General features: G+C 41.8%; 1 protein-coding gene across 2 annotated transcripts in view; it reads right to left on the minus strand.

Annotated features, from left to right (window-relative positions):
• Nucleotides 1-840: 840 nt before the first annotated feature.
• LOC119737400 overlaps nt 841-13038 on the minus strand; it is a 35561-nt gene continuing 23363 nt past the window's right edge. The window contains exons 3-11 of one of the 2 annotated variants that reach the window (XM_038211729.1): nt 12945-13030; nt 12508-12653; nt 11963-12077; nt 11624-11699; nt 10893-11084; nt 10383-10531; nt 9165-9270; nt 8607-8765; nt 841-1205 (exon numbers count right to left, since the gene is read on the minus strand). In XM_038211729.1, the coding sequence (XP_038067657.1) occupies nt 8638-8765; nt 9165-9270; nt 10383-10531; nt 10893-11084; nt 11624-11699; nt 11963-12077; nt 12508-12653; nt 12945-13030 (998 nt within the window). In that variant the 3' untranslated portion in view covers nt 841-1205; nt 8607-8637. Of the gene's footprint in view, nt 1206-7892; nt 8766-9164; nt 9271-10382; nt 10532-10892; nt 11085-11623; nt 11700-11962; nt 12078-12507; nt 12654-12944; nt 13031-13038 lie in introns of those variants that run through there. The other variant, XM_038211726.1, reaches the window with a different exon arrangement.

Genomic DNA, 13038 nt, shown 5'->3' on the forward strand with positions numbered 1-13038 from the left:
ACAGTATAACTTTTCGGGGGGTGTCACGGGGGGGGGGGTTCGATTTGTTTTTTAGGAATTTGTTTTTTAGGAATTTTCTCTTTTTTTGACAGAGCTGGGGTGTTGGGTTTTTTTGGACTCCAACCCCCCCCCCCCCCCCCCCCCCCCCCCACGATCCGCGCCTGATATAACCTAACGTCCTGTATCGAAGGATTTTCGTCCGGGGACCTTCAAAATTAGACACATCATTAGAAGTAAAAGGGTGAAGGTATATCCCATAGCCATTAGTGGCCGTAAGGTCAGTGGGATGTTAGAGGTCCACTGTTTCAATGGGCGCGGCATTATGTGTGGCTGTGCCAATCTCCTCTCCTCTCGCCGTCTTACCTCTTCTCTAATGAAAAATGAGGGCGCCCTGTGACATGTTGTTTGAATAAGCGCGTCCCGTAAAACACCTAAAAAGTGCCCGAATTTCCGTCTGTAGCAGCCAAAACGGCTTTGTTTTCCACATTGGACTGTGTATGTTAAAACCTGGAACTCTACTAACCATTCCAGAATGAGTGAATCTCGCTCAAACACCAAGAAACTCAGGGGCCGTATCATAAGTCCAAAGCCTCATAGGTCCGACGCCTCATAACTGTCCGAAATTTCGGACTTGTGAGGCGTCGGACTTATGAGACATAACATTTATTTATTCCGCATCATAGGTCCGACGCCTAGTCCGACGCCTCATAAGTCCGACACTGGAAAAACGAAGCGTACGAGGCGTCGTACCGCTATGAGGCGTCGGACCTATGAGGCGTCGGAGCTATGAGGCGTCGGACTTATGAGGCGTCGGAGCTATGAGGCGTCGGACTTATGTGCCTTTGTTCGGTTGGGGATGCGATTTTGTCGGACTTATGAGGCGTCGGACTTATGAGGCGTCGGACTTACGGAGCGGACCCCGAAACTCCGATCTCGTTCCAAACCCTGTACTACTTTTTGAAGAATCACAATATCCTTTCTAATTCCAAATTTGGTTTTCGTGACAAACACTCTACCACCCACGCTATTCTAGATTTAATCGATAAAATTTCATCCGCTGTTGATAATTGTACCCACACTGTTGGGATTTTTTTGGACCTCTCCAAGGTATTTGACACCATTAACCATGATATTCTCTTTTTTAAACTTAGCTCGTTATGGTGTCCGCAGTGGAGTTGCCTTGGAGTGGTTCAGAAGTTATCTCTCTAATAGAAAATAGTATGTGTCAATAATATTAACAACAATGATTCTCCTTTAAAGCCGTTAATTAGTGCGCCATTATTGTTTATTATTTACATTAATGATTTTACCAATTGCTCCAATGTGTTGTCCTTTATCCTGTATGCTGATGATTCCAACTTGTTTTATACTCATCACAATTTGAACACTCTTATCGCAACTTTCAACTCTGAGTTGGTTCACATTGCGGACTGGATGAAGGCCAACAAATTGTCTATTAACCTTAATAAAACCAATTGTATGCTTTTTAGTATATCACAGAATGTTTTGCTCAGTAATATTATCATGGATAACAATATTATTTCCCGTTTTTTTTGGCACTAAATTTCTTGGCTTAGTCATAGATCAAAATTTATCTTGGAAACAACACATTGACCATTATTTTATGTTCTATTATTGCAAGAAACGTGGGTGTCATTAATCGACTAAAATTCGATCTCCCCCAGTCAGTGCTATTCACTCTCTATTCCACTCTTGTTGAGTGGTCGGGCACAACCCGACCACTCTTTGGATCTGTTACGATTAATCTTTCTTTCTTTGAGTGGTCGGGCACAACCCGACCACTCTTTGGATCTGTTACGATTAATCTTTCTTTCTTTCTTTCTTTCTTTCTTTCTTTTTTTTCCGGACAATACTTCTCCGCGGGTTTTCTCTTAAACGGTATATGGTATGAACTTGTAACTTTCAATATATATCGACCCTCATCCGAAGTGGTGCATATTACTCTGACGTCATGATTACGTCATCGGGTGTCAAATTACAAGTGATTTTATCTGAAAAAGTGACCAATTACTTTCACCTATAACTCTTGAACTAAACAATCAATGATGTTTGTATTCTGTAATCAGATAGACCATTAATCGCTTAACAGTTTTTGTAGTGTACGTGAACTCGCTTGACCTTTACTTCCGGGTCTACCGGAAGGTCAAAGTTAGGTGAATTCAAAATGAAGACGTTAGCCTGACATCAAAACAAAGCAGCATTTCTTCCGAACGGTTCACGGTATGATCACAAAACCTTGTGTGAACTTGTACCATGTTACGAAGATGTTGTACATTTTGTTACGTCATCATGACGTCATGACGTAATCAGGTATCAAATTACAAGCGATTTAAGGGCAAACTTTGACAAAATAGTTTGCGTTATATCTTTTGAACTAAATAGAGTATCGTGTTCGTTTTTTCGTGAGGTTGTAGACTATGCCGTGAGAAACATTTCATGTTCCCGAACGCAAAATCGCTTGACCTTTACTTCCGGTGTTACCGGAAGTGCAATAAAAACTGAATATTACTCAAAAGCGGAAGCATTTCACTACAGACAGATATATATTATGAAAGTGTATAGTGAGGAATGCAAGACGCAAAAAACAGTGTGATGACGTCATCATCCGAAAGGGCGCCCCCTATCGGCACATAAAATATAGTTTCCCTTCTGTAATTGTAAAACTATCTGTCCAAATTTTACCAAATCGCCCCTTGACATTCTCTGATTAATCACAGATAAGGTGGCAAGGTTTCAAATTCATGACGTCACCAGACCGGAAGTTACTTTAAGGAGAATTCGAAAATGATCAAAGTTTAAATTTATTTCTATCATTTGATCCCTGTCATATCTTCGAAGTCCAAATAATGATATCCATTACAATGTTCACCTTTGGATCTCTAATGCTGTGACGTCATCAAACCGGAAGTTAGGTGTTATAAATACGTCGTCAAACCGGAAGTTATGTGATATTAATACAAACAATTATATTTCCCATATTTTCATACGTTATTTAATTTTAAATGACAAATTATCCTCTCCGAACTTTATCAGTATTCACTAACCATTTTTGACTGATGACGTCATCAAACTAGAAATAACTTTTTGTGCACATAGATTGTTTACTGAAGTTTATCACACCGTTAAAGATACCGTTTTGAAACATTGATTGTACTTAAAGGGATTTAATTTCGTGATCCTTTTTTCTACATATATTCCTAACTTAGCTGGGCAGTGTATAATGAGAAGGCTGTCCGCCCGACCACTCTGCGTTTGTAACTCAACAAACGCGAAACTCTAGTTCTTTCTTTCTTTTTTTTCCGTACAGCACGTTTCCGCGGGTTTTCTCCTAAACGGTATATGATATGAACTTGTAACTATTAGCATATATTGACCCTCATTCCGAGTAGTGCATATTACACTGACGTCATGATGACGTCATCGGATGTCAAATTACAAGCGATTTTCGTTGAAAAATGACGATCTTCTTTCATCTATAACTCTTCAACAAAATGATCAATTATGCTCCAACCTTGTAATGAGATAGACCATGAATTGATCAACATTTTTTGTCGTGTACGTAAACTCGCTTGACCTTTACTTCCGGGTCTACCGGAAAGTCAAATTTAGGTGAATTCAAAATGAAGACATTAGCCTGAAATCGAAACAAAGCACAATTTCTTCCGAACGGTTTACCGTTTAGATCATAAAACCTATTGTGAACTTGAATCATGTTACGAAGATGTTATAAGTGTTGTTACGTCATCATGACGTCATCAGGTATCGAATTACAAGCAATTTGATTGCACGATTTGACAAAATAATTTTACCTATATCTCTTGAACTAAATAGAGTATCGTGTTCGTTTTTTCGTGAGGTTGTAGACGGTACCTAGAGCAACATTTCTTAATTCCAGGCACAAAACTGCTCGAGCTTTACTTCCGGTGTTACCGGAAGTGCAATAAAAACTAAATCTTACTCTAAAACGGAAGCATTTTACTACAGACAGATATATAATGGAAGTGTTAAGTGAGGAATGCCAATCACAAAAACGTAATTTTGACGTCATCCCACTAAAAGGCGCCCTCTAGCGGCTCATCGAAAACCGTTTAATCTTTTAAAATGTTACAGCCCTTGATCAAATTTTTATGATAATTGCCCCTATATATCCCCTTATGCAACCACAAATGAATTTGCAAGGTTTCATAATCATGACATCATCAGACCGTAGGGAGAATTCAACAATGATCATTTTATTTTGAATTTAAATCCATCATTTGATCCCTGTCTCATGACTTTGTTCCCCCCCCCCCGAAAAAAAATGACATCTGTTACACTTAATATTGACCTTTTGCTTCCAAATACTGTGACTTCATCAAACTGGAAGTTATCTGTTAGTATTACATGCACTAAATTTCCATATTTCCATGCGTTATTTTACTAAATAATAAACAAGTGTCCTCCCTTCCTTTTTTTGACTGATGACGCCATCAAACCGGAAATAACTTGTACGTGTACCTAACTGTTTACTGAAATGTATCATCTATACTACAATTCAAGGAATCTCTGTCTGTCTGTCCGTCTGTCTGTCTGTCTGTCTGTCCGTCGATTATCTCCAGAACTGGGCACCGTATGAAGTTGAAAATCGGCGGGTGCATTGCTCGGGACAACCGAATGTGCAGTGTCAAGTTTGAAGTGGTTTGGATGAGCGGTTTTCGAAAAAGCAGCATTTTCTGAGGCCTTGCGCGCCAGAATATAGCCTAGAACACCACGCACTGCCGTTCTTTTCAATTGTTTACGTCATGTTTGAGCAAGAGCGCGCGTGCTTAATATGACGCAACAATGGACAAAAGGACGGGCACATCATGGGGTTCTTTTTCAATTGTTTACGTCATGTTCGAGCTAAAGCGCGCGTGCTCAATATGACGCAAGCAGTGCAAAAAGGACGGGCACATTGTAGGGCGATAGCATTGCACACCATGTCTTCGTACGTGACATATACGTGAGTGGCATGCACGGGCACATGCATTTTGTAGTCAACTGAGCAACCATCACTGCACTGTATGTAGGCGGTCGACTGAGCGACTCTAATACAATATGGTATCGCCCTACAACTACGCCCTACAGTTGTTGGGCGATACCATATTGTCCAGTAGGGTTAAATATCAGTGCCGGGGGGTGACGACATTTTGTGCGTTTAACTTGCGAGTGTGCGTTCACACCATTGAATAATGTGCGTTGTTACACGAGCTGCAGTTCTCAACTGCCCCTTCCGAACACGCACATTTTCGACTGGCCCTGCACTAGTCTTACTATAATTCCAGGAATCTCTGTCTGTCTGTCTGTCCGTCGATTATCTCCAGAACCGGGCACCGTATGAATCTGAAAATCGGCGGATATATTTTTCAGGACAACAGAATGTGCAGTGCAAAGTTTGAAGTTCTTTGGACCAGCGGTTCTCGAAAAAGCTGCAAAAAAGCAGTATTTTCTGAGGCAAACGTGGCAATATACAGCTTAGAACATAACACCCGCACGCGCTGAAGTTCTTTTCAATTGTTTACGTCATGTAAAGCTCAAGCGCGCGTGCTCAATATAACGCAACACCACGCGTGCGTATGGCGCCACTGAGTTGTGGACTGTGATGTCACAATTAACACTGCACGCGTGTACGTGCAAAGAGCTAGCTGACCTTCACTGGGGGATATTCCACTATCAACAATGGGTACTTCACTGGGGGTGGGGGCTGGGATACACAATAACACAATTTAAAAAAATGTGCGTTTAACCTGTGAGTGTACGTGTGCGTTGCAACCTGTGAAAACAACACCATTGAATCACGTGCGTTGTTTGCACGAGAAGTTCTCAAAAACGCTGCAAGCAACCAATACCAGCGGCCAAGCAATTTGCGCTTCCCCAACATGAACATTTTAGACGGGCACTGCACTAGTCTTACTACAATTCAAGGAATCTCTGTCTGTCTGTCTGTCCGTCGATTATCTCGAGAACCGGGCACCGTATGAAGTTGAAAATCGGCGGGTGTATTGCTCGGGGCCACAGAATGTGCAGTGCAAAGTTTAAAGTGGTTTGGATGAGCGGTTCTCGAAAAAGCTGCAAAAAAGCAGTATTATAGGAGGCAAACGTGACAGCTTAGAACATAACACCACGCACTGCCGTTCTTTTCAATTGTTTACGTCATGCGCGCGTGCTCAATATGACGCAACCAATGCAAAAGTACGGGCACGCGCACGTGCCCTGTAGGGCGATACATTTTCCAGTATGGGTGAATAGCACTGCATACCATGATTTCATATGTACACGGGCACATTATTTTTGCAGTCGACTGAGCGACCATTGTAGGTGGTCGAACTTCAAACTTGGAACAAACTTTGACGCAAGTGTGCGTTCAACCTGTGAAAACAACACAATTGAACCGCGTGCGTTGTTTGCACGAGCAGTTCTCCAAAACTCTGCAAGTATGCAACCTATACCAGCGGCAAAGCAATTTGCGTTTCCCGAACATGCACATTTTAGACGGGCACTGCACTAGTCTTACTATAATTCCAGGAATCTCTGTCTGTCTGTCTGTCCGTCGATTATCTTCAGAACCGGGCACCGTATGAAGTTGAAAATCGGCGGGTGTATTGCTCGGGGCCACAGAATGTGCAGTGCCAAGTTTGAAGCGGTTCTCGAAAAAGCTGCAAAAAGCAGTATTTTCGGAGGCAAACGTGGCAGCTTAGAACATAACACCACGCACTGCCGTTCTATTCAATTGTTTACGTCATGTTTAAGCTAAAGCGCGCGTGCTCAATATGACGCAAACAATGCAAAAAGGACGGGCACGCACACTGGCATTGTAGGGCGATACATTGTCCAGTATGGGTGAATGGGCACCGTATGAAGTTGAAAATTGGCGGGTATATTTTTCGGGACAACAGAATGTGCAGTGCAAAGTTTGAAGTTGTTTGGACCAGCGGTTCTTGAAAAAGCTGAAAAAGCAGTATTTTCTGAGGCAAACGTGGCAGTATATAGCTTAGAACATAACACCAGCACGCACTGCCGTTCTTTTCAATTGTTTACGTCATGTTTAAGCTAAAGCGCGCGTGCTCAATATGACACAAACAATGCAAAAAGGACGGGCACGCGCACGTGCATTGCAGGGCGATACATTGTCCAGTATGGGTGAATACTAATGGATCAATGGGTGAATAGCACTGCGTACCATGTTTTCGTATGTACACGGGCACATTATTTTTGCCGTCGACTGAGCGACCATTGTGGGTGGTCGAACTTCAAACTTGGCAAAAATGTTGACGCAAGTGTGCGTTCAACCTGTGAAACCAACACCATTGAATCGCGTGCGTTGTTTGCACGAGCAGTTCTCCAAAACTCTGCAATGATGCAACCTATACCAGCGGCAAAGCAATTTGCGTTTCCCGAACATGCACATTTTAGACGGGCACTGCACTAGTACCTTAAAAGATGCAATCTTTTTGTACAAAATAATTGGTACTGGAAATGTTGAAGTTCTCGGTCCATTTTTTCTGACATAAACATATTCATAACTTAATTGGACAATCTCTAATAAAATGGTTGTCTACCCGACCACTCTGCGTTTGTAACAACAAACGCGAACCTCTAGTTTTATCTTATGTTAATTAAGGGATATTGGCTTGGGGTAATGCATCAGCCACGTTCATCAACAGATTGTTGATTTTACAGAAAAAAAGTCCTTAGAATTTTTATTTTGCTGATTTTCGCACTCATTCCGACCCTCTTTTCTTGCAACACAATCTCCAAACCTGCTCTTTCATGTTTCAATTCATTAATAAGGACCTCCCCAGTGCCTTTGATTCTTTTTTTTTTCCAAAAAATCTAGAAGTCCACACCCATCAAACTAGACAAGCCTCTCATTTTAATATCGCGATACTCGCACATATTTTGCCCAAAAATTCAGATACTGTGGCCCTAAATACTGGAACTCCTTAGCTCTTAATCTTAAATATTCCAAAACTGCGTTCGCTTTCAAGAAAAAGCTCAAAATTCCCTTTGTTCTACGTATTCTTAGCCTAGTTATTATCGAATTAAAATTATGTGTCTACCTCCCCTTTGTATTTAATTCCATGTTGAATTTGTTTTTTCCGTCTTTGTGTTCAGTCTCTCTGTGTTTCACATTGTAAACGTTCTTGTAGTTTGTGTTATGTAACTTTATTATGTAACAATAGGGGACCCATACCTCAAAAGCCCTGCTTCTAAATGTGGTCCCCTCCGCTATGTCACCACTTTTCTTTTAAAAGAGAGTCTTTCTTTAGTCTAAAGTATCCTTATATTATTACTGCTCTCGCTCAGTGTATTTATTTACTTATTGTTGTGTCAAAGTGGAAATAAACCAAACTTGAACTTGAACGAATCAGGTAGGCCTACCCATTTTACTGTTGGGTCGTCAGGCAGAGTTTTATAGTTTTTGGTCCGAATGGAATTTGAACCTCAAACCTTCCACTCCTTAGTCCCTGGCTCTAACCGCTCGGGTAAAAGTATTTTTGTCAAAATACCTTCGTAAAAATATTTTAAAGTAAAAACAAAACACTTCAGAAAAAAGAAATGGGTACCGATGGCTTCAGTAGCAGCCAATAGAACATCTTATACTTTCGTCATTGCACAGCTAGGTTCCAACTTGCTAGCCGTCATCGTACTTCTGTTCACCTTAAGTTCGGTTTGATTCTCTGACAGCATGGCCACACCATTCGGAGCCATTGCCAGGTACATTCCTGTAATGGGAAAAATAAACCAATATTAAACTGAATGGTTCTTTCTTGGAGCTAGCCAAGCACGTGCATCTGCTCAGCAAATACGCTGAGCGTAAATTTAATTTGGTTTTGTATGACTACAACTTGTGGTTGAATTTCACATAAATTATAACCCAACAATTGGTTATAAGACAACCCAAGTTTGGGTAGTTCCAGTTTTCACCCTTTCTTTGGTGAAATTAACCCAGGCAATGAAAATACGAATATACCAGATAAAATATTAGTATATATGCATATTACATCCTATTGGGAAAGAATCCAAAGCTTTACCGATTTACGAGTATTTGAAGTGCTATGATGGGCACTTGATTAATCTTAGCTATGTGTCTTTTTGAAACATTTAAGTCGCGGTTACTTTACCTTTTGCCACAGTGCTCTCAAAAGAAAACCCATTTTTGTAATGCTTCTGGTACCATAAGCGGGGGTCCTCTGTGATCTCATCGCCAAGCATGAACTCAGGAAAATCCTTCACAAACATAACAAAATGAAAATAATGTTCTTATTTCACTCTGTCATAACACATTCACAAGCACAGTACAGCCAGTACAGTGCAGTTTGACAGTCATTTTTGGAGCGTTCTCTTATTCATCTCATTTTCATCAAAGAAACTGTTCAGACTTCATTATAATCATGTCTAAGAAAAAAATATCTCAATCAATTTCCAAAGTTTGGATCATGCTTGCATTTTCGACTGTTTAAATAAGACAATTGCCAATGATTTTTTTTTTACTTCGTGGGAACAAGAAAACGTGTACGTTTTTGTTACTTGATGAGAATATTATGCGATTGGAGGTTGCGCAGCCACGACTGGTCAAAACATCGTACATCGGGCGGGGCCAAAATAATCGGTTATTAATGCTTACAAACATAATCACATCGTTGAAAATACAAAATTACCAACAAATGCTACCAAAGACTTTACTGCAGATGAAGGTACATGTATAATGTGCACAGCGGCGGCGGAACGGTTTTCAAACGGGGGGGGGGGGGCATCACCAAAAAGGGGCTCTTTCTGATGAGCGTTATTTTATTTTGCACATCCGTGCTGAAAGGTCGCCACGTTTTCCTTCACCAGACACTTGGCCTCCATCAAATCAAATAGTTGGGGAGCTGGTTCCACCTTACAAAATAGGGGGCGCTCTTCAAAACCGACCATTATGCAAGCTACGCATTATGTGCCAATAATTTTCAGGGCGCATTGTAAGGGTTTTGGGGCTTGATTTTCATATTCCTCGTTCATATCAGAACTCTCCATGCCATTTTAGGAAATGGTTACTGAAAACACATTATCCGACACTTTTAGGGGCAGTTTTGTTTTCATCTGGAGGCGGCACATTTATGTTTGAGGGCCGGGGCACATTAAATTTTATGTCCGCAACTGAAGGGGCACTCTTTCCGCCGCCCCGGCCTGTGTGCATGTTTGAGCAAAATCGGTTGCCAACCACTCTTTAAATGTATGCCCTTTGTGGCAGATCATACCAAATGGCGCTCAATATTTACAAATGAACGAAAGGTCTATTAAGTATATTCTATACCCTATAAACGTTTCACTTACTGTGCTCAACAAAGTGAACTTACCGTAACGGATACAGTGTTGTCTGCGGTACCTGCCAACGTGGTACCCGGCCGCGGCGTTTTATTGACAGGCTGGAGTGACTGTAAAGAGTACGCCAACACATTGCCGTTTTTAGGTTGGCCGCCGAAGTACGAGTACCCACGGAACATGCCTTAAAAACAATAGCAAAGAAATCCCATGAAGTAATATTTATTTGTATTCTGAATAAATTTGAAAGCTTTGAAAGCGGGCAAGTTAAGCCACGATGGCCTTGGTGAAAGGCTAAACTGGACCCAAAAGTGTCACTCATTCAGTGAATTATTCAGTCAGACTTAGAGTACAATTATACTGACAGGCAGTATAAATCAAGATCAGTGTGTATTTTTCCTTCCAGCCTCGCTTTAGTTACGTTGTTTGACGGGAACAAAACCAAGATGGCTGCAACATGATAATGGTCTATTGAACAGACCGTGCATAAAAGTTCGTTTTTAGTGTGTTGATTTGCATAATGGGTCCTGGATCATGTCACTTACTTTTCGGGTTGTAGGTATCAAACACAATGTTGTCTCCTTTAATGCTGAGATACAGCTGTGTCGTCCCGTCGATGTAAATGTCATATGCATTTACCGGAGGTCCTGCCCAGGAGTACGTGAGTAAGTCAAAGTATGGCATCTCTTCGCTGTCGGTTTTATGCGTTTGAATAACCTCGATCTTTGGGATGTCATCTGCGGGAAAAATTCATCCAGCTATATATTCTGGACCAAACTCCAATTATCCAAAATAACGTGGGAACTGCTTAACACCGACGAGCAGTGGTGGGGTGCAAGGGGGTGGGGTGCCAATTGCTCCATATGGCGAAATTTCTACCTTTTATTTGAAATGAAAGTGCCAGCATGCCCCTCATATAGAAATGTGCGCCACGAATAGCGCCACTTATTTTCCGATAGTTCCCAAAATTGTCTGCATTGAACAGCGTCCCTAATACTGTTGCCCAGCCCCCTCCCCACTCCCCACCTCTCGAAAGAAGAATTATGTGACATGCGTTGGTAGAGACATTCATGGTGTCGCTATGGTACATTAAGGGTCACCTAGCTGTAGCAATTCATCAATCAAATCAATACAGTTCCACAATCCCCAAATCCGTAGGCAGGGCCTATACTGCATTTTTTTCTGGGGGGGGGGGGTGCAAAGTAAACGAGAAGGAGCACTATTTTTGTTTGGAATATTCAAGGTGAATGTCACGCTCTTGCACTCATGCACTCACCTTGCCAAATCACCTTGAAGATGACCCAAAGAAACACGGACGGTTCGGCGACAATCTCAGGTTTTCTCTCAACAGCCTGTATAATAACATTACATTTTTGTTAGTTATAGGAACCTTTATATGTTTAGTACTCCTTGTTTTCTCTAGCAGCCAAAACTCATGTCATTTTCATGCTAAGCAGACAACAGCAGAATACTAATCACGAGCAATATACATCACATGGAGTTTTGGCTGGTAACCTGCTTTTATAAGCCAGACTGGGTGTACTTGTGTGTGTGTGCTTATCAGCGCCGTGAAATAATTCTTGGCCCCTGAACGGCCCATTCTAGTATAGCTCACCAGCAGCAGTTGAGGCACTTGATATCCGTGAAATGTGCGCAGAAGGTCCAAGATGAATTCAATGCCAAAACCCTCGATGTTCGTGCCGTTTATCTGAAACAGCCTATCGCCGGTCCTGCCGAATCAGTGAAAGAAAAAAAGAAAGGAAAATCATGCAAATGTTCCAGCGCAGCACCAGCACCTCTGAGAGATTTGGAAGTTTTCGGTGTGAAACTCGCTAGAGCGGATCCAGGTAAGGGGCCAACGGGGGCCATACCCGCCCCCCCCCCTAAAAAATAGAACCCATTTTTTTCCCCGTGACGTCGCATTAAAGGCAGGCACTGCGTATGCCACCATCTTTTCCTCAAACAAAATGTGTTAAAGTGGTCAGAAACTGCCTCAGATCGCACCACGGAGCATCTGGAATCCAAACAGTTTTCGGGGCCATAAGCGGTCCCCAAATCCCACGCCTGTTCTGGATCCGCCCTTATTGGAAACTCGAGAAAAACAATTAAATTTTGAACTTGTAACAGAGAAGCCTGGCGATTCAGTTATTAATTTCTTACCGGAAACCCGCGGAATAAGCCAAGCCGTCTTCGGCGACGTTTTGAAAGACGTACTGGCCATCTTTGTCGTTCAAGTCCGCATGAAAGTCCACCACTGCTCCGTCAACAACTTTAAAGTTGTTAAGAAATACGTGGTCGCTAAATTCCTAGATCGATATTGAAATGATATATAATCTCATAAAACTCACACACATTAATTAAAACAAAAAGGTGGCTTTTTTTTAATCATTACAGTAACTGTATCTAAAAATTGGGAACGATACCTGTAGGACTCTTCTTGCTTTGCGTTGTGAAATATTCGATACGTTGTGGTTTTGTTCCTCCTCCTGTGCATGGACGCCCGCCCCCTAAAAATTGCACCCCAAAGCCAAATGTAAAGTCTAAACTCTCATTATAAATGCACGTGAATGTATACATTATTGTATCTGAGTACTCACGGAAGCATCAGCCTGAGAGGTGCCCTGAGCTGATCTTGGCTCACGTGCAGCCTCATCGGGCGATTGGGTTTTCTCCTGGCTTGTACCTTAATGG

This window comes from Patiria miniata, unplaced genomic scaffold (assembly GCF_015706575.1).
Source record: "Patiria miniata isolate m_02_andy unplaced genomic scaffold, ASM1570657v1 HiC_scaffold_3, whole genome shotgun sequence".
NCBI classification, from domain to species: Eukaryota; Metazoa; Echinodermata; class Asteroidea; order Valvatida; family Asterinidae; genus Patiria; species Patiria miniata.